Consider the following 22849-nt stretch of genomic DNA (forward strand, 5'->3'; position numbering starts at 1 on the left):
ACATGGCCTTGTCCCAACTTTTTTGAGATGTGTTGATGCCATGAAATTTAAATCAACTTATTTTTCCCTTAAAATGATACATTTTCTCAGTTTAAACATTTGATATGTCATCTATGTTGTATTCTGAATAAAATTTGAAACTTCCACATCATTGCATTCCTTTTTTATTCACAATTTGTACAGTGTCCCAACTTTTTTGGAATCAGGTTTGTATTTTTATCAAATAAATGCAGTCTTGGTGAGCATAAGAGGCTTCTTTAAAAACATTTAAAAAATCTTACGGACACCAAACTCTACAGTAGTGTATATATCTTATTTCAGGAGAAATTTACCTTGTGTTCACTGTATACATATTTCTTATCATCTGGGTAGAGCAGGTCTGCAACCCCAAAGTCTGAGATCTGTACTATGTAGTCACTCTTGAGCAGCACGTTGCGTGCAGCAAGGTTCCTGTGTGCTATGCAGTGCTCCTCAAGATAATACATGCCCTAAAGATACATACAGATGTTGTGTATAAACATTTAAATATATACATACAAACACAAAGCCAGATTAAAAGCCATTTGTAAAGATAGAATTTATCAGGACACTTCAGTACATGCTCTTCTCATCTCACCTTTGCGATCTGCACACACCAGTTGAGCAGACGCTGGGGGTCCAGGCTGTCTTTGTTTTGGCGAAGGTGTTGCAGTAAGGATCCCTGAGGACTGAGCTGGGTGACCAGCTGCAAACTTGTCCCTGGACAGATCCCAAGGAGACGCACTATATACGGGTGATCCAGGCTTCCCATTGCAAGCATGTGCTGCGGACAGGTGAAAAATAAGTATGAAGGCATGAAGCAATTCATGTATGAGTGTACCTTTAGTGCAAGCTAATGTCTCACATCAGTAATTTCTGTGAAGGTCTGCCGGCCACTGCGGTCTTGGATGGTCTTTATTGCCACAGGGATTTTTAGAGAGTCTCCTTCAGGGATCCAGAAACCCTGAGGGATAAAGTCACGTAAGCTTAATCACAGTCCAGAGAACAGGTAACTCAGTTCAGGATTGAATTGATCAAAGGCAAACTTAAATGTGAGAGGCATTCCAACCTTATTCACAGTGCCAAAGACTCCGTAGCCCAGAAGTTTGCCCTTTCGCAGCTCTTGTGGTTTTAGGATGCGAGCATGCACTTTTGTCCCCTTCTCTCCGGGATCCAGTGGCTCCATGCTCTGTGTGGAGACAGGAGGAAATGTGCATCATATAATATTGATAGCCAAGGAGAAGTACAGTGGCCAATAACACACTTATGACAGTTAAAAATGTTTGAATGTCACATATACTTTCTGAGGCCACTGTTTATTTAGTTATTCTCTGCACGCAATGTTCAAATACAATATTAATCGGTGACACTAGAATCTACTTTTGTGACATATGTTTAAATTACATGCTTTTAAAAAGGCCTCATCTTTGCTATATACACTACCGTTCAAAAGTTTGGGGTCATTAATGTTTTTAAAAGAAGTCTCTTATGCTCACCATTTAAAGTACAGTAAAAACAGTAATATTGTTAAATATTATTACATTATTACTATTTAAAATAACTATTTTCTATTTTAATTTATTTAAAAATGTAATTTATTCCTGTGGTGGAAAAGCTGATTTTTCAGAAGTCATTAATCTAGTTGTCAGTGTCACATTAAAAAAATCATTCTAATATGCTGATTTGGTGCTCAAGAATTATTATTATTAATGCTGAAAACAGTTGTGCTGCTTCATATTTTTGTGGAAACAGCTATATTTTTTTCAGGATTCATTAATAAATAGGAAATTACACACACACAAAAAAAGTATTTATTTGAACTAAAAATTAGAGATGCACCGATACTAAATTTCTCCACCGATACTGGTACAGTGATATCTGCCGATACCGATAACGATACCAATAGTTTGGGGTTTCTGCCTTTTATACCTTCTTTTAAATGAATGATAATTTCATTATAATTAATAATTTATCATTATATTTTTAATTATTATATTTTAAAAAGATATTATATTTTTAAGAATTATTATATTTTAAAAGAAATGCAAATAAAAACTTTATTCTCTCCATTTTATCAACTTGTTTCAGAGTAACTGGTATCAGTTATAAACATAAACACATTACTCAAATTAATATTAAATTAATTTTATTTATTATGTAAAATCGTCTGCAAGGACCGAAATAAATTTTTGTTGAATTGAATTGAATATTAACACACATGAACTAAATTCTGAAGATTAAATTAATATTTCTTAACTTTCTAAATGCTATTAATTCATATAATTATTATTAATACTGAACATCAAACTAGTTTCTTAGCATTTTCTTCATAAATTCTGTGCATTTTCTTGCCATCTTTTGATTGACAGGATATATCAGCCCTGACTATCGGCTGTTTTTAAACTATCGATACCGATACCGATTATTGGCCGATATATCGGTGCATCTCTAATAAAAATCTTTTTTGTCTGTCACTTTTGATCAATTTAATGGGTTCTTCCTAAATAAAATTAATTTCTTTTAAAAAATCTTAATGACCCCAAACCTTTGAACAGTTCTGTGTATCCATTGCAAATAGATCACTGTATTAAAAACACAAAAACCTAAAGTAAAGCATTATATTCAAAGAGACCAAATGACTCACCTCACCGCTCTCAAGATACCTCCTCAGAGCTCTTTTGCGACGAATCGCCAGGCCTCTGTGATACAGCACACCAAGCACAAACAGTGCCAAGAGCACGATGATACCAGTAAATATAGCAACTGCTATACCTGCGATCTGAGAGCTGAGAGAAAAGTGCTTGGTGAAGGAAAACATTTGTTGTATCTGAAAACATTTATACTTTCTAATTGTAACCAGAAGAGGGCACTACTAACCTGTTTACAAGTCTATCATGATCTACACAGTTTCTGAGCGCAGGGCCTGTGCATCTGGTGAGGGGACAAACACCACAAATGAACACATTCACATTCCAATACACAATGTTTTCACCAAACCATTACCTCTCAATTGGAATTAACATCTCTAGAGCAGATTTGTTATAGTTTGACTTACCCTCTTGTGCAGTTGAGGTGACAGAGCTCACAATGACCTGATGCATTAGGGTATTTAAATATGGTCTGACCCTTTTCCCCATTCACTCCATTAGGACAAGCAGAAACGCAGTGAGGGCCATCCATCAGGTTTAAACATGCTACACACTGATCAGCACCCTGATACACAAAGACAAACTTAAATAAGTTATATATTAATAGAACAAATATTCCTGTCACCAAGCACCTGCACTAACACAAACAGTTCGAATGAATTTCTTTATTAAGTCACTGTTAATAGTGATGTATTGCGCAATGAACAGACCTGAAGCAAAGAGCCAGCAAAGCCTGTCTGGCAGGTTACTGTAATCAACCGAACATGCAGACATTACACAGAGAGTGTGTGGGTTGGATTTTTTTTTTTTTACTGTAAAAAAGTTTTGTTCACATTATTATCATAACACCCTCTAGCACTATCATACACAATAAGAAAGATGTGAGAGGTTGGTTAAAAATGTGTCAAATAGGCACTGGTAAAAACAGACTTGAATACCATAAAGTTTAAGAAAAACAAATGACATGAACAGCAGATCTAAGTGGGGAAAAATCTGAACTATTTCAAAGGACACGCAGACTGCGTTATTTTACAGAATACAAAAGCGAGGATGTGACTTGTGCACGGGAACAGAAACTTGTAGCATTTAAAAGAGTTGCTACATGCCTAAAATGGTTTCACAGACTGATAGATGAAATGTATGAGGGTGAGAGAAGGAGAAAGCTATGGGGCTTAAAATGTGACACAAAAAATGAGAATCTAAAAATTCTCTCTAAAAACAGAAACTAAAAATTTGATTTTCAATTAAAAAAATCAGTTAATAATTGAATTGAATTTAAATTAATGATGGAAATTTAATTATTTTTTTATATCAATAAATATAACATATAAATACAAATATATTTATCAATTTTTGGCAAGTGTTATTTTAATTTATTTTCCTTTGAAATACAGTTTGTTGCCCAGCCCTATTTGTTTTAACCGTGAGAGGGATCTACTCTCACCTAAGCTTACGCTTCGCCTGCGTCCTACATCATATGCTGGAACTCGACTCTCTCGTAAACGTGCGGACGGACGTTACCGGAAGCTAGTGATTACAATTTATAAATGGATTACTTTTATGATGGATGGATGCGCTTTTTTGGGCTTCAAAAGGATATATTTAATATAACTTTGAGCCAGGATATATTTAATATAACTTTGATTGTGTTTGGCTGAAAAAAGAAAGTCATATACATCTAGGATGGCTTAAGGGTGAGTATATTATGGGATCATTTTCATTTTTGGGTGAACTATCCCTTTAAGTTGTTTAAGTTTTTCATTTAATTTTTAATAGTTTTAGTTTGAATTAATACCAACACTGATCTGAAACCCCATGCACTGTAAAAAAAAAATGTTGCTGCCTTAAATTTTTAAGTACAATCAACTTGGATGTTTAAGTCATTTCAACTTAAATTACATTAAACTGACTAAACTGAAAAATGAGTTTAATTTTGTATAACATATAAAAAAAAAAGTTGAAAATTGCTTAACTTATTTTGATGAGTTAAAGCAATGTAAAAACATATGTTGTCATAACTTATTGATCACATAATTTTTTACAGTGTGGGGAGCAAAATCATAATAAAAAAAGACAAAGTTGAAGTTGCATACTTCTTTTTTGCATGTTTGATTCCCATTTTGGGGTAGACACTCAGGGTGACAAGCAATGCACTCTCCATTAGATGCTGCAAACTCTCTTGGCTCTCTGTGGACACACACAGTCCTTCAGACACTGAACCAACTTTCAATAAACTTATACAGTAAATATATAAAAACAAAACAAATCTACCAAGCACACTGACCCAGAGTAGAGGTTGCAGTGAGATACACAGGTGCCATGCCGACTGTGATTCCTGCACGACAAACACTGCTCAGGCCCCGGGCCCCAGCATCCTGCGTCTGAGCACAGGGGGTCACACACATGGCCCTCTTCCTCTGTTTACACGTGAACGGTCATGCAAAGTAAAAAGTTGTTTGTGTACAAGTTAACGATGGACGACAACATAATAACATACATATGTGAAACAAACAGTACACATTCTCCGATTATGGGGGAGCTTAACTGACCACACTTGATCTGGGGTTTGTTTTCCTTGATGTCATTGTTTCTACGCCTGAGCTGCCGGCGGTTACCGGTGAAGATCTGGATCCAGTCGACGGTGTAGTAAAAACACAGGTTTATATTTTGAGTGATGTATACACTGCCATCGCTGATCTCACGCAACGAATGCAGTCCCAGAGATGTAAGGGAGGGAATCTTCATCACCAACAATGAGAACGGCCTAATGGAGAGGATGAAATGAATGAGAAATTGGAGCATAAAGGGAGAGTGACCGAAGGAAGGGACAGATTCACAGTGATTTCCCCTTAGCACCCCACAGGCTCCCAGTGCCAGATCAAAAATGAAAGCACATGAACCACTCATGACCCTCATCTGATGTCAGTTTGAATATATGCTCATACATGCCCCTGTTATCCTTACAGAAACATTTCACAACTCATCAGGAATATTGTCGTCATTACTTGGCACCCACAGCAGGAAAAAGACAATGTTTGTGCATGTGATTGAGAGAGGGTTGGCGATACAGAAATACTGGTTTTCGGGTTGCAGGGAGTACATACCTCTTATGGCTGCGGGACAGACATAAGCACATGTGGAGAATGAGGGGAGTAACATACAAAACACAGGGAACACAAAAAACAATGGTGAGACGCATGCATAATGTTAAACACTGCAGGAACAAAAAGCAATAAAACACTTAGTGGAGAGACAAACATTTAAAAGATTAAAAAATATGGGATGTGACTGGAATAAGACACAAAATAATGATTGAGTTGCTACACACACACACACACACACACACACACACACACACACACACACACAGGGTCCAAAATTATTGCAATAACCCATAAATGGATGATATTAAAATTCTATACTATTTTGTCTAAATAAATTAAAAATACAACAGTAAAAAACAAAATCAATCGTTCTAAGTGACTTTAGGCATAACACAACATTAATATATAATATAAAATGGATATTCATTTTGAGATTTGTTGAAGATACATTTTACAGTGTTATTAAAGATTAACGTTAAAAGAATATTAATGATGGTAATCTAAATGTAAAATAGGAGAAATTAACATTAATAATTAAATCCAATATCAGCTGGTATATACATTACTGTTCAAAAGTTTGGGGTCAGTAAGATTTTTGAAAAAAATGAATAATACTTAAAGAAATTAAGTATAAAAGAAATTTTATACTTGATTTATTTAAAGTTTTACTCATCAAGGATACATTAAATTGATCAGTAAAGACATTTTTAGTTAAAAGAATTTCTATTTTAAATAAATGCTATTCTTTTGAACTTTCTATTTATCAAATCCTGAAAAATGTGGGCGGTTTCCACAGAAATATTAAGCAGCACTGATAATAATCGAAATAATTCGACACTGATAATAATAAGAAATGTTTCTTGAGCAGCAAATCAGTTAATTAGAATGATTTCTGAAGGATCATGTGACACTGAAGACTGGAGTAATGGCTGCTAAAAATATAGCTTTGCCATCACAGAAATAAACTACATTTAATTTTCTTTGTGTGCCATTTTTGCTATTTTTGCCTTTATTGAGTATAGAGAACTGACAGAAAGCAAAGAGAGGGTGGCGAATCAGGAAAGGTACTCAGGTCACCTGAAGCACAATTGCATTACATGTCGCTACCCACGAGGCTACTGGCTTTGACTACATTTTAAAATATATTAATATATTTTAATATATAATATAAAATATATAATGAGTTTAAATTGTAATAATAGTATTTCATAATATTACTAATTTTACTTTATTTTTGATCAAATATTGAACAATAGTAAATTTTTTGGAAAAACAATAATGCAATTTACGTTTCCTTGGCCGGTAAGAAATATTTACGACAATTCACCCACCATTTGCGTATGCTGCAAAAAGTTAACATTAGACCATGCAAACACACATAAAACACTCTCACACACACCTACACACACTCAGTCTTACTTGTTTAGAGATCTTCCCTGAATGGTAGTGAGACTGGAGAAAACAGACAGATCGCTGAGTTCATCGGGCCAAGACTGAATGTTCAAAGTGCCTGCAAATCACACACACACACACTATTGAGTCACAACATGACACAGACTGTTGTAACAAAAACTACAGCAACAAGAACACAAACAGAGAGCAATCAGTGTATGCATAAAATAAAGTAGCATACCAGTAATTTCTCTGACAGTGTTAAATACTTTGAGTTTTTCAGGCTCCAGAGGTGGTATGTTATGATAGGCGTCTCTGCAGAATAGAACAGTCCAGATATTAGCATAAACAATCTCAGTAATGGACTCCCTGTGGGAACTCATCAATCTGCTCTGTTTATTCATCAATTAATAACATGTGCAAGGCAGTGAAAGAATCTGAGCTGGAGTCTTCATGAAAAATAGCCCATTTGTAAAGGCCTAATTAAGGCCTTCGATGACATTACAGGGCAAAGGTCTGGTATATGGTACAGTGTTGTTCAGGTCTGAGAGAACTTATCAAAGTGTGTTTGTGTGTGTCTTACCCTTTGATACCCAAGATCAGAAAATGTAGACTCCCTTGGATTTTGGTACAGTTGATAAAGCTGTCTATGTTACTGGAGTCCACTGTTTGTCTATGATTGGCTCCCGTTCCCTCACATACTATACAGAGAAAGAGAAAAAAATATGAGGAGTCACATGACAACAGATTCATTTTCTTTATTTAAGACTCTTAAGCACATAGAGTTCAATGCATTCAAATGTTTGGATGGACACTATACCTTTGGGACACAGGCCAATGCAAGTTTCACACTGTTTAATGCCATTTTTCTCTTTTTCTGTTTTACCAGGAGGGCAACTGCTCACACATGCGCTGCCATCCACAACAAAGTGTGCTGAAGAAAAATAAGAGGAAAGGTCTCTACATGCTGCACTCTTTATTATGTGTCTTAAGAGAGTTACACGATTATCTTTATTCATTTATTTTTTGTGTGTGACTAATCATTAATATGCTTTACTACCATTTGTACAGATACATATACAGACATAGCCCCTAAAGAAGAGCCACCTGCCATGAAAGTGTATTTTGTATTATTTCAAAAAATAAAAAAAATAAAAAAAATAATAAAACTAAAATTATTAAAATTATAAAAATATATGTATTATTGAGACATTTTTAAAAGGAATTATTTTATTATTTTTTATTATATATATATTTTTTAAGTAATTATTTAGTAGTTATTTATGTTTTCTGTTTCTGTGGCCATCTGGTAGACTTCTAGTATCTGATTGGATTTGCTCTCGTTGCTTAAGTCAGATTTTAAAAAAATATGAATAACATTTCTATAAATAAAAATATTTAATATTATAAAAAACAAGTATTGTTAAAATATTTTTAACTGAATAATTTAGTGGTTATTTTTGTTTTTGTTTCGGTGGCTTTCTGGATATACTTTCAATGGAAAGTGAAAGTCTGTTTTCTTTAGTAAGTAGTCTTCTCTGATCTCTGATTTGATTTGTTCATTTTGCTTAAGTCAGATTTTGCAGTCATAGTCTAGCAATCATACATTGTGGTTTAGAACCATGTATTACGTTGGAATTCCTAAAAATGTCAACAGCCATCTATCCTGTGTTTTATTTACTCTCCAACGCCAACGCAAGTGGTGTTTGGCAAGTGTTAATTTGTGGACTCAAATTTAATCTAAAAGTAAAACACAGTGAGGGGAGTGGTGTAGCACCATTCAAATCTGGCATTTGTTTAAACTTGTGTCATATTTACTGTGTTGTTCATGGTCTTCCATGGATACGTCAATGCAGTTCTGATGCACTGTTAATGAGGCATATCACCCAAAGCTGTCGCTGAGTTCATTCACAGTTCATTTACAATAATTTACTACTAGCCCATCCATCAATTCCACCGGGTTACAAACCATTTATCACTGAACTACAATCCTAGATCTTTATCCACCAAGCCACCATTACCCCGGAAACTATTTACTTTCTGGCTCATGCTTCAGTGAAGGCCTTCTCTGTGGTAAACCGGGTGTTGTAGCTTGTAACTCACCGGGACATTTGAGTACGCAGATCGAACCGAACTGATACATGGCTTCAGAGTTGGGCTCCAGCTGAAAGGTCTGTCGGTTATACACCAGAGGCCAAGGGCAGTGAGGGACGCAGGAGCCTGAGTGATTGACATGCCGACATGCCTGTTTGAGAAAGTATTAAGAGTCAGAGAAAAGTTTGTTACAATGCTTTGTATTGTTTTCATTGTATTTGTTTCTTACAATAGATGTGACAGATCTTGAGCAATGCAATGAGAGCATAATGGCAATAGTGCTAGTACTCACAAAGCAGTCTGTGTCCTTTGGTCCAATGCAGCCTCCAGCACACTCTGTGTGGCAGCACTCATTAGGGTTGGTCCCAAAACAGTGGCCATGACACTGAGGTGCACACACTGTTTTTGTCACTGAAACACGCACACAGACAAAATATCTCAGTATCATTGTGTATGACTATAAGAAAGTTATTAAATAATAGTAAATTACAGTAATTTAAAATGTTACAAAAAATTCAGTTTCAAATAATTCTATTCATCAAAGAAACGTAAAAAAGGTATCACGGTTTTTAACACTGGTAATAATAAGAAATGTTTCTTATTGCTAAATTCTTATTCTTAAATGTTTCACCAAATCAGCATATCAGAATTATTTCTGAAGGATCATGTGACACTGAAGACTGGAGTAATGATGCTGAAAATTCAGCTTTGCCATCGCAGGAATAAAATTACATTTTAAAATATATTAAAATACAAAAAACAGTCATTTTAGATTGAAATACCTTTTCACAATATTACTGTTTTACTGTATTTTTGTTCAAATGAGTGCAGCAAGTGTGAGTGTCACGGTTCCAGTCACTCCCGGACTCCATTTCCCACAATCCTCCCTGGTTATCACCTGCACTCACTCTACCATCAGTAAGCACCACACCCAGCTGCAGCACATTACCTGGACTATTTAAGCCACTCACATCCACATACACTTGGTGAGGTCTTGATTAGCCACAGTTGTCAATTCTGAGCATTATTTATCTTGTTTGCCTGCCTGTTGTTGACCCTGTTTGTTCCCGTGTACGATTCTCTGCTGCCTGCCCTTTGGATTATTTACTCTGTCTTGGATTTCTGATTGTTATCTGCCTGCCCTGACCTACTGCCTGTACTCCGACTACGATTCTGCCTGCTCTCTGCCATACTGGTCTGCTGTTGCTCTACCATTGCCTGTTTACTATGAACACTGTTAAATAAAGCTTGCAAATGGATCTTACCCTGAGTCCCGCTTCGTTACAGTGAGCATAAGAGACTTCTTTCAAAAACATTAAACAATCTTACCAAACTTTTGAAGAGTGGTGTATGAGAAATGAATCTCAGTTACTTACATTTCTGGCACTGATCTTTATGTGGACCCCAGCAGAATTCTCCGCATGCAGAATCACATGACCCTATGAACACAAAGAGAGGTCAAATATCTTAAAAGAGTGCAGTCAAAGGGATAGTTTGCCAAAAAATGAACATTTTGTCATCATTTACAGATTCTCATTTGGTTCTAACCTGGTATTGTCTCATTAAAACTCATTTCACTCTTTTGTTTTAAAACAGCATTTTTCAACAATGACATCATTAGGGGCTTTAATGGCAGAAGTAGCCTCTTTTATTCACACCCCAGGAACTGGGAACGATTTTCGTTCTAGGAACGCCTTTTGGGGGAACTAAATTAGCTCCTACTTCAGAGTAGGGTCTAAACCAGCACAATAGGAACTACCAGTGACGTAAGTGTACGTTGATTGGCCAAACACACGCAAAAATGTTCTGCGTAATATCTCCTATTGTGTTTTACAGACGGAATATAACATCATGGGGGTGAGTAAATAATGAAAACATTTTATGGACATGGATATAAAACATAATTCAATGACACATATCTATCTCACACACTCAATCTATAACCACCCAATCAGGGTGGGAATGCACAAACCTCTTTCTCCATTGTTCTGGATCTGGATGCGAGCATCACTGTCTCTGATAATGTCCCGCCAGTTGATCCATGGAGCATGACTGAGGTTCCTGTTCTGGACAATTTGTACCCCACCTTCCAAGATCTCTGCAGACACAATAAAGAAATTCTGATTCATTTAAGGCAGAATAGGGGACGTATAGAGGAAGAACAAACACCTGTTTGCACACTGTAAAAAATCAAAAGTTGAGAAAATTTAAAAGTTTAAGGCAACAAACTTCAGCAGATTTTTGAGTTTTCTCAACTTGTTTTTGTAGGAAATTTTTGAGTTTTCTCAACTTTTTGTTGTATAAACTGAATACAACAAGTTGAGAAAACTCAAAAATCTGCTGAAGTTTGTTGCCTTAAACTTTTAAGTTTTCTCAACCTTTGATTTTTTTACAGTGCTCATGTCCTTGTGGCAGCTCTGTACTGAGTTTCCCATAAAGAGGTGCTGTTATAGTTCTTGGAAATGTCTCATAAGATCGGTAAGCACATTGCCTAAAAATAGTAAGATACCGATCAGCTTACACAGAAGATATGCAGGGGTTGGACAATGAAACTGAAACACTGGCCAATATAGTGTTCGAGGTTGGCGGCCTGGTGGCCAATCTTCACTGATTTTACATTCCATCAGTAAGAGCAGAGTGTGAATGTTGAATTAGCAGAGCAATAGCACAGCTGTACATAAAATATTGCAATTCACACAACATAATGGGACATATCAGAGTTCAAAAGAGGACAAATTGTTGGTGCGTGTCTCGCTGGCTCATCTGTGACCAGGACAGCAAATCTTTGTTGTGTATCGAGAGCTATGGTATCCAGGGTAATATCAGCATAACTCCACGTAGGATGAACCACATCTAACAGGAGTAACTGTCAATGCAAGAGGAAGCTGTCTGAAAGGGATGTCCAGGTACTAACCTGGATTGTATCCAAAAAACATAAAACCACAGACTCACTGCAGAATTAAATGTGCACCTCGACTCTCCTGTTTCCACCAAAACTGTTCGTTGGGAGCTCCACAGAGTCAATATTCATGGTCAGGCTGCTATAGCTGAACCTTTGGTCACTCATGCCAATGCCAAATGCCAGTTTCATTGGTGCCAACAGTGCAAATCTTGGGCTGTGGACAATGTAAAACATGCATTGTTCTCTGATGAGTCCACCTTCACTGTCTTTCCCACATCTGTGGGAGTTATGGAGTGGAGAAGCCCCAAAGAGTGACACCAGAGTGAACGAACCAAACCATTCTGGAGGACCATGTACACCTAATGGTTCAAACATTGTACCCTGAAGGGAGTGCCGGGTATCAGCACGATAATGCACCAATACACACAGCAAGACTTGTGGTAGAATGGTTTGATGAACATGAAAGTGAAGTTGAACAGCTACCATGACCTGCACAGTCACCAGATCTAAATATATTTGAGCCATATTAGGGGAATTTTGGAGGAGAAAATCAGAAATCTGGCTGCTGATCAGGAAAAGGAATAACTCAAAATCCCTGGCCACAGTGAAGGACATGTACCTGTCAATCCCAAAACGAATTGATGCTGTATTGTCAGCAAAAGGAGGCCCTACACATACTAATAAATTATTGTGGTCTAAAAAAACAATTTCATTGTCCAACCCCTGTATGTGTCCCTTCAATGCACCTTTTCTGAGATCTCAGTTAAGTCTGGACAAGCCACAAAATATAAAATATGCAGTTTGAATGATGTGATCCACAAAACACACAGACACACTTTTACCAGGCTCAAGCTCTTTTGAGGGCCTGTCTGTATATCATTCTGCTTTACTGAGTGAAATGGGTGTGTCAGAGCTACACTATGCAAATGTGCCAGATTCCTAAACACTCCTACACACTTCCGCAAATCACTGATGTCAAATTTACTTTCTGTCAGGCAAACTATCACATCCATTTGTTTTGAGAAGGTAGCTTTACAAGATCATAAACGCTCCAAAGAAAGGAATGATCTAAGGAAGCATTTGTGATCCAAGTGATCTCTATGTAAATCATTCACAACCAATGACTGGCAGGAAATTTGGTGTTAACTTGGTTTCTCTTTCAGCAGTGGCATGCTGCATAACATTTCATGTTCAGTGTTCAGGACAAATTTTTCATTGTCATGTGTTGTTTACTCACAGTTTTTTACAATCTCGTCTCACCTGTGAGGTTGGTGAGGCCCAGATCTTCCAGGCCACTGTGACTCTCAAAGTTATGGAAGACAGAAAGGGCCCATTCCTTCTCATACAGGCTGCTACCACGGATCACTCTGAGCTGGTCCAGAGGCAACCTGCGGAACTGGTTCATAGCAATGAGGATGTATCCTGTGACTTCTCGGATACTCTGAAAGAGAAGCATAAGGTAAGCATGTTACAGTAATGGCCAAATCAACCATTTCATATATGTAAAAAAAATTCTCCTACTCCAAGAAATGAGAAATCGAGGTCATTCTCCATCTGTGTGATCTCAAGATTGCCCATGACGATCTCACATCCGGTGTAGCGCTCCTTCAGGTTGTTGTAGTGTTGTGCAGGGGTGCCAGTAGAGCTCAGAGCATTCTTGGTGCCTGTGCAAACTGGTGGGGAAAGAGATTGATTACATCTAATCTAATTATGTTGTACTGTATATGAGTTTGTTCATCATTTGAACAGAAATTTAGGCCCCGTTTGCTATGGTTACGCCTGCCGTTTACACTACACCGGCGTTTTCGAACCTCGAAAACAGAGACTTTCGAAAATGCTGCAGACCCTATTTTAGTTTGAAAACACCGGGGTTGCGTTTCAGTGTAAACGTACCAAAACGGAGACTTTTGAAAACGGAGACTTTTGAAAACGATGACGTGGCTGCCCACATTCGCTCTGCGTATCCTTGACGGCCGTGTAAACAATAACATAGAGACTGAACTGCAATCTTTGCTGGCTTTGTTGTCATTTTTAGCAGCCATTGTGCAGTTAAACTCTGCATTTTTTTAATACTGCAGTTGCCTACATGCACAAGAGTCAACTGTTTACACTTGTACGCGCACGCCCAGTGTGCTTGAACAGTCATGTGACATGCGTTTTAGGCCATGTAGTGTAGACGGAGATAGTTTCTGAAACGCTGTGGAAACGCTAGTGTAGACGAGGATCGTTTTCATTTTAAAACGCCATTTTAAAACAAAAACGCACTAGTGTAAACGGGACCTTAATGTCACAACACTTATTGTCTTTTTTTTTATAAAAAAGAAATTACTTTTATTCAGCAGACAAATGTTTTGAAAGTGTTTTTGATGATGAAAAAGTTTCTTGAGCACCAAATCATTATATTAGAATGATTTCTGAAGGATCATGTGACAATGAAGACTGGAGTAATGCCTGCTAAAAATTTAGCTTTGCCAACATTTAAAAATCTTACTGACCCCCAATTATTCAATTGTATATTATTACAGTGAATTATTTCAGCCCAGCCCTTAGTTTTAGTTTATGAACCAGTATGATACTGTGTGTTTTAAACATTTGCTTGTGGTACTCCTCACTTGCCTGCATGACTTTCAAGTGCAAGCGTATTACTGTTCATGCATTTTCCATTTACTTCTATTTACAAACTTTCTGGAGTAATTAACGGCATGCTACATATGCTGACCATAGACATGTTAAGTAGTAAATAACCCAGAATACTTCTTTATGATATGCCATTCAAATATATAGGCTAATAATCTGTCTGTTTTATCATCTATTTGTAAATAACAATAATGTGTGAGACTGCAGAAGAACAGTCAGAGGCCTCTGTGCACAAATATAGCCCTTTTGAAGTGGCCACTTCCACACAAGGCTTCCACTCACAGCGCACACAAAGACATCATGCAGTGGCCACACCACAAGGTCATTAACATAATGAGGGCAAGGTCAGAGATCGCCAAGATGCTGCAGGTCAGCATGTAGTACAAGACAACTGAGTGTCCCCAAACAGACATAAAAAGAGACGAGCATAATAGTGGGAAACAGCTTCAGACAGAGATGGAATCCAGGGTTATTGGCCTGAGGTGACAGAGACATGATAACTGACTGAAAAGTCACTCTCTCGCTCTCTCACTCAGCCACCTATAAAATACACAAGGGTCTTACTTGAGTGTAATGCAGTGAATCTGTAGAGGACTGCTCACCATGAGCACGTGTGCATGCACTTACTTAACTGACACTCTGTGTCACTCTATAATACTGTGGCATTCAAAATTACCCAGGATGCATTGCAGCATAAAAAGATTTGAGATCCTGGTCTTGTGAGACAATAAACCTGATCTTCTATCTAGAATATTCAAGGTTAAACTCAGTACAATTTGAGTTTTAGTAAAACTCAACTTCAGTTTGTAAAAAATGAACAGAAAATGTGTAAATGAACAGAAAATGTGTCTAAAGAAATACACTGAGAATGAAAGCCATCCAGCTCCAGGCCTGTTCACACCAAGAACGATAACTATATTGGTGTCCACATCAACACACAATACGCTCTGTTTATTATAAGCGTGAGCTGTGGTCATGTCGTCTGGCACTAAATATTCAAGCTCTTTAAGGTCTGGTGGATTCTGATTGGCTGTCAATGTTTTTATTGTTCATCAGCTGGAAAATATCATTCTGTAAGTGATTCCAATGATATTGTTTTTTCATTCTCACTACAGCTATAGTGTGTACTTTCATATTCTTATAGAATTTGGACAATTATTTAAACCTTATAGTTATAGTTATCTTTGGTGAACGGACACTAACAGCTTTCCCCTGGTTTCACAGACAAGGCTTAAGCTAGTCCCAGACTAAAATGCATGTTTGAGCTGTTTTAACTGAAATCAACTTGCACTGACATATCTCAAAATATGTCATAGCCATTGTTTTGTCTCTAGATGCACACTAGTAATGTTTTTTTTCCTAGGGTATGTTTATAAAAGCTAATTGAAATAAGGCCTAATCCTGGCTTAGGCTAAGTCCTGTCTGTGAAACCGGGCCTTTATGTTATAAGAACGTTTTCCTAACATTCTTGTTGCATTAAATGATGACAAAAACATCCATTTCTTATGTTTTAAGAACATTTTTCTTGGTTATACGAACATTCTGGAAAACATTTATTTAAGCTGTATTTACTGCTGGATAAATTTTGCTCAAAGGCAAAGCAAATTAACACAGAAACTTCAAAATGGCTTCAAAGGTTTTTTAACTGAATTTAGATTGATTTGATATCAATTTCATACAGTGTGTTTTCTCGGAATCTGAGTATGGTTGAGCCAAACCTGTCCGTCACACGACAGATCACAGTCTAAGACAGTACTTTTCAACCCTGTCCTAGTGACCCCCCACAAGGTTTGAAAACTGGCCTAAAACCAAATGCAAACTATACAATTTTGGCCATCTGAGGCAAATTTTGTCAATCCTAAAAGATTCCTCTGATCCTAGGCCAAAATCTGAAGTCTTTGATCGCTAGTTTGACATTTGCCAACAACCGATTAATGACCATTGCGATAAAATTTGACCTCGAACGAAATTCTGGCAATGTCAGAAGATTTGAGGCACAGTCCTGCAGTGTGGCTTCTCCTATGACAACTGTCAAATCAAAAACTAACGGGAGCACAGAACCTGATGACCCAATTTGTTTTTTGTTTTTCTTTTCAAGAAATTCCAAAATTATCAAAATTAACGCTAGAGATTGTTTTTGCTTGCCAGCCACCATTTCTATTCTCTCACAGTCACCGAACGTGTCACTGATTGATGATGTAAAACTCCGGACTAGTCTTTGTGTTTGCATCCGTTTTAACATGTCTTGACTGTCGTACGGTCTGACTATAATGAATACTGAGATCTTACAGTGTGACAAGTGGGGATCATGTTCGTACAGTCTGACAAGCAACAAGGTAAAGGACTATTATAAATCATACAGTGTGCACTTGGTTTTAGAAACCCAATTTCATTAAATTTTGACAAAATCTGTAGTTACTACATTTTGCCTTTGTAGAGCAGAGTTGTGTAAATCATCCCTTAGAGGTGGGACAAGCCGGCCACAAATATGTCAATGGGGCGTGAGTTTAACTTGGAATATTCCTTTAAGAACATAGGAGGACTTGAAAATGGCATTGTAAAACAAACACAGCAAGTTCTGGCTGGTGAACCTGCTTGCGTTTGCATTCAATAAACCCATCAATCATAGTGTTGCTATAAAATATTAGTTGTGTGCAAAAAACACTCAGGAAGAACAAAAAAATCTTTAAACATTGGGAGCTGGTAACTGCCTGAGAGCCAAGAGAACCTAGTGTGCATTGTGGGCGTATTTTGTGAGGGGTTAAACGGTATATTCCCGAGACTGGCAGAGTGTAATGCTCAGCTGCATGTCTGGGGCCTAAGGCTCTATCTAGCTATGAGATCTAGAGGGGCATTATTAATGAACAAAGCACAGTATTGTCACTTAGCTATAAATGTGTGGCTCTGTTAATGTGTAGCTCTGATTGACAGTGACTGTGTGTATGTGTGTACAGGGCTGAGATCATACAACCAGACAATAGGATGAGTGTGAGCGTAGTACTCTATCAAGAGGAGGGGGAGTCCGGATGGGGGGGACATAGGGACATAATCTAAGTGTGACCGCTGTCCTTTACACTGCTCCATTCTATATGCTACTGCATCCTGAAATGTGTACAACCATACCACTGAGCGACTTTACAACTACAGCAGTCAAACTCACTGGACTGTGCTTCTGATACTCATAGGAATGAAGCTGGAGGGGACGAGTTATAGCAGCATCTGTTCTGGGAATGCATAAAAATGTGCTGCTCACAGGAAGTGCTGTTACAAATCTGCACTATTCTCTATGCAAATTATTCAAGTTTATCTTTGATAAAAGAACACATGAAAAATGAATACACTTTGTAAACATCTTTACATGTTATATCTATAAACATGGCCCTTTTATTTCTAGTTTCTGCAATATAAGTTATCTATTGACTTTAACAATCAAGTTTGAATGTTATCTACTAGGGTTGCACACTTTATTGGTTATCAGCCAATTTTAATGACTTTTGATTGGTATCAGTGGATATTTAAATTTATTATATATATGGGTATTTGTTGACTAATACTGGATATTAAACTGTAAATGCTTTTTTCTGCATATTCTTAGATTTTAAATGACTTTTGCTACTTTTAGCGCAATCTTAACCCACATAATCTGCATACAAATTTGCATTCCCAGGTCTGAAGCATTTTGTTTTTCTAACAAAACAACTACAAAACAAGATTTTTATTATTACTCTGGAAAGTTTTCAAACAAAATATATGCAAAAACTTTCACTTTCAGATGAAAATGCTGCTTAATTGCATGCATATTCATGTTTGTCAACAAAATTCAGTCCTAAAAGTGCTTGTGAGATATTGGAAAAAGAGTAAATATCATTTAAAAATGTATTTTTGAGACAGTGTTGGGGAAAGATACTTTTAAAAGTATTGCATTACAATATTGCGTTACTCCCTAAAAAAGTAACTAATTGCATTAGTTACTTTTTTTTTTTTTAAAGTAATGTGTTATGTTACTTTTTCTCACCTGGGCTTGGCTTGCTTGCTTGCTTTTTACTTATTAGTATGGTTGAATTGGATCACTGAAGGTCAGCAGCAAAGACACTGGTTAATAAAGTGAGATTAAATACATAAAGTATATTTTTGCAATTTAATATAGTCAGTTATTACAGGTTTGTGTAAAATTCTGAGATTGCATTTCACTGTTTTTATTCATTGTGATGAATACTAAATGTTTTCATGCAAGTGTGATGAGTAAATGCATGTTCACATTTAGCTTAATAATAACATAATAGCTTTAATAATAATTTAATGATTTAATTACAATAACCAGCATTTACACAGTGCAAACAACACCTCTGCACTTTATTTCTCTCTACATGAGGACAGGAGAGGTGTCAGTCAGTATATGTGAAAAAGTAACTTAGATATTTTGTTGTAAATTGAAAAAGTTATGTTACTTTACTAGTTACTTAAAAAAGTAATCTGATTACATAACGCAAGTTACTTGTAATGCCTTACCCCAACACTGATCTCATAGATGTAAAAGAAAGAAAGAAAGAAAGAAACCTTGATTTAAACCTCATTTTATACCTGGGTCAAAATAGACAAGAACACAAAAGGTGTAACTAATTATTTTAAGTTATTTTTCTTTAAAAAGTGATGCATATTTTGATAGTCTTGGCCCAAAGTTTGGTTCCTATACTAAAGAATATGTATTTGTTTAGAATTTTTTATTTCTCTCTTCCAGGTCAAAACAGACCTGAATGTGTTACGAGGTTAAATGGACAGTGCAAAATGGACAGTGCAAGCTTACAGCAAAAAGTAATTCTGTAAGAGCACTTTCTTATACTATAAGACTTTTCACCCCTTTTTTGTCATTCCATTCTTTAGCAGATCTCAAAATCAATAGTTAACCATATTTAATATTGTACATTATAATATTGTGCTGCATAAGTTCACTTAAGCATTACAACATGATTTTTTCATGCATAATAGTAGAGATTTTTAATATTTTCCTGCCATAACACTGAATAATTATCGAACTGGCCAGAATTTTAATCAGTGCATCCCTATTATCTATCCAGCAGTCAATGATAATGAATGCTGAATGAAATCTGAGAAACACCCTTACGCAAAAGGCTATGCAGACATGCACATGTAAAGGTGAACACACCCACGTGACTTGTAAATATTTGCTGTTGCATCAGGTAGCCTATTGTCAATATAACATGTGCATATTCATACACACATACATGATGCCTGGATGCTAATAATGTATGGACTTAGGGAGTCCTGTTCATTCACAGAAGTAATCTTAAGTCAACAGTACCACAGACAGTAAGCAGAAGCCTCTATGGAACATACAATAGAATCCAGCAGTGCACAATCATTATAGTTCAAAGAGTGTCAGGGCGGGGACTGGGCACTCATGACAGACAGAAAAAGAGACAAAAAAAAAAAAAAGAGGGTGAGTGGAACCCATGAGGACAAGTAAACATAGATTAGTAGACATACTGAGAAAGATATGACACTAGTACTAGTGTCAAACTGAAATAAGAGCCGAAGTGGGACAAAAAAGACAACTTCCAAAACACACATCCACGCCTATTCACTTGAACTTCTGCAAGTACAGACTGCTCCGAATCTGAGGCCAATACGTTCGGCTGTTAGTGGGAAGTATGCATGGTTTCTGTCTTTTCTTTTTGGGAAATCTGTTCAATAAAGTGTTGCATTTCTCTTTTAAAACAAACAGACTTTGCCTATCTACAGTATCTTAATATTGGATATTTCACCATCTGAGCTTTTATTAGGTCAGAGCATATGTCATCCATTCAAAATCTTCTCAGTTTTTTTCTCTCCGGAAGGAAAGAGCGATTACATTATTAACTTAGTCTAGTCCTTCCTATCAAACCTCTTGCTTAAAAGAGACTGAACTTTGGAGCCATGACTGTAAAGGAGTTATAAAACAGCAGTTTATGATATGGCACTATAGTCCCACACCTTATTCTGTTCAGCTCAGTAATGTAGTGCAATTGGCGGCAAATATAAGTGATTGGGATTGGCTATAAAGGCAATCACAGTGCTTGAAGCTAATGTTCTGTGAAAAAGAGCTACTGAGGAAAAAGAGCTTTGTGCCCTAAAGCTGTTTAAGTTAAAGCTGGTTTAATCATTTCAAGAGTGTTAGAATACTATCAAGTCAACATGTCTCACCACTGTGCCACAGGTTATTGTTGAGGGTAATTTAATTTAATTTAAGTGTGCATAATTACAATTATTTTGCCTTATTTGTTGTCTGGCTAATGGCATATTCACTCAAAATCCTATACTGTAAAGGCACAGTAGCTATTATGTTGGACATGTTCCCCTATTTTTAGAAATGTTCAAGTTCATCCCACTCACACACTTCTCAAATCATTCACTCTTGTCCATTCTCATAAGTACAATTAAGTTCTGATCTAGGGTCAGTTGTGGTCAACTGCTATATCTAGTAAGTCCAGCTGGGTAGTTGACATGACATGTCAAGCAGTTGTCAGCAGTGTCCTGCAATGTGACATGGTAAGCTTCATATAAAACATTATATATGCCACTGTTATGATTTCTACATAAATTTTAATCACTACACGGTACGTTTGTGCTTTTAAAAATCTATTTGTCACACCACAGGGCTATTTAAGCGCAAAAAGCCGATTTAATCTGTTGAAAACCTTGTGTGGCCAGTCACAGCACCTGCTTTCCTCTATACAGATAAATTGGCTAGTGCATACAGTAAGTATAAAAAAGTTAATGTATTGCTCAACTACCCAGGTAAAGATTACAATTTTATTAGCTACCCTACCTAGATTATAGGTGTAACAACCCATTCAATCTAAACAGGAGGAAAGGACATAAACCCAGGGGGGTTTAAGGGGCATAAACCATGACAAGAAAATCAAACAATCCGTTAATTTTTTACTGACACGGTGAATTGTTGAGGGTACGATCATTTTCTACAGAAATTCACATTATGTAGGCCTATATATGTATTTGTATTTGTATATATATGTATTTGTCTATCTTATAACGCCATTTTAACAAATATAGTATATAAGCCTATATAAATAAGAGAATTAAAACACTTTTATACCTTCTTGTGTTTGTGAAGTTACTGGCTGAGGTACACAGAGAAACATCATCGCGCTGAGCGCGAGCACCTGCTGTCTCATCTCGTTTCTTGAGTGAAGAATCGTCTCGAGCTGACACGAGCGCCCTCAGACATGCCGCGTGCTGCGGAAAATCCGGACACCGCGCGCTCCAATCTCAAGGAAGATGGAGAGTGTATGGGTGATATTCCGGTAGACAAAAAAAAAAAAAAAAATACTACAATAAAACATCCATGAATTTCATCTACTTGTTTACTTCGGCTGCTCTCCCTGTTGAATAATCTCTGTTCCCTGTCAAATAATCCGCGTTGTCTGTATCATCAAAAAGTTCCGCTTTGCAGTAGCACCATTCCTATTGGATTTTCCCACTTAGTCAACGGATAATAAACTATTTACTAGGCTAAAACGAGATTAGGAGAGTGAGAAGGAAAGTTGAAAGTATGACGCAGGCTCACCACTCCCTGAGTGTACACTTATGATGTTCAGATTTGGATTGGCCCGATAGAGCGCTGCTATTTACCAATCACTGCATGAACGCTGCACTTCTCCACCCTTCAGAAACTAGCACAACAGCCTGTGACTCACAAACTGTTGGGCGATTCTTCGTGAAGTAAAGAACTGCAATTAGGGCCACCTTTGACTACTGACAATCTTGAAAAAAAAAAAAAAAAAAAGAAGACTTTGTTGAATCCATGTCCTGGAATAAACACGTCATTTCAACATCTTGGTAATCAGAAGTCAATGTTAATTAACAAGTCCGTGCTTTATTACCATCACACATACAATATCAAAAACCATTATGGTAAATGATTTAGCATAATGGTTTTTGATACTGTATGTGTGATGGTAATAAAGCACGGACTTGTATTTTTAATGAATTGAAATGTTCAAATACTGACACTTTTTTTTTTTTTTTTTTTTGAT

The 22849-nt window shown here is 36.7% G+C and overlaps 1 protein-coding gene and 1 long non-coding RNA gene across 3 annotated transcripts in view; one reads left to right on the forward strand and one right to left on the reverse strand.

The window, feature by feature from the left end:
• Positions 1–22057, reverse strand: part of erbb3b (erb-b2 receptor tyrosine kinase 3b) — a 28088-nt gene extending 6031 nt beyond the window's left edge. Inside the window, exons 1-22 of one of the 2 annotated variants that reach the window (XM_051880430.1) lie at positions 21910–22057; positions 13680–13831; positions 13419–13599; positions 11229–11354; positions 10633–10695; positions 9549–9667; positions 9266–9407; positions 7983–8096; positions 7746–7863; positions 7404–7477; positions 7190–7280; positions 5771–5779; positions 5216–5430; positions 4951–5083; positions 4760–4853; positions 3074–3231; positions 2896–2949; positions 2663–2804; positions 1088–1207; positions 884–982; positions 617–802; positions 333–488 (exon numbers count right to left, since the gene is read on the reverse strand). In XM_051880430.1, the coding sequence (XP_051736390.1) occupies positions 333–488; positions 617–802; positions 884–982; positions 1088–1207; positions 2663–2804; positions 2896–2949; positions 3074–3231; positions 4760–4853; positions 4951–5083; positions 5216–5430; positions 5771–5779; positions 7190–7280; positions 7404–7477; positions 7746–7863; positions 7983–8096; positions 9266–9407; positions 9549–9667; positions 10633–10695; positions 11229–11354; positions 13419–13599; positions 13680–13831; positions 21910–21988 (2625 nt within the window). In that variant the 5' untranslated portion in view covers positions 21989–22057. The remainder of the gene's footprint in view (positions 1–332; positions 489–616; positions 803–883; positions 983–1087; positions 1208–2662; positions 2805–2895; positions 2950–3073; positions 3232–4759; positions 4854–4950; positions 5084–5215; positions 5431–5770; positions 5780–7189; positions 7281–7403; positions 7478–7745; positions 7864–7982; positions 8097–9265; positions 9408–9548; positions 9668–10632; positions 10696–11228; positions 11355–13418; positions 13600–13679; positions 13832–21909) is intronic. The other variant, XM_051880431.1, reaches the window with a different exon arrangement.
• Positions 21260–22075, forward strand: LOC127505102 (uncharacterized). The gene is made up of 3 exons (XR_007927566.1): positions 21260–21341; positions 21450–21551; positions 21928–22075. It is a non-coding gene; the product is annotated as an uncharacterized LOC127505102 (long non-coding RNA).
• Positions 22076–22849: the final 774 nt, after the last annotated feature.

The sequence above is a fragment of the Ctenopharyngodon idella genome, chromosome 22, assembly GCF_019924925.1.
Source record: "Ctenopharyngodon idella isolate HZGC_01 chromosome 22, HZGC01, whole genome shotgun sequence".
NCBI lineage: Eukaryota > Metazoa > Chordata > Actinopteri > Cypriniformes > Xenocyprididae > Ctenopharyngodon > Ctenopharyngodon idella.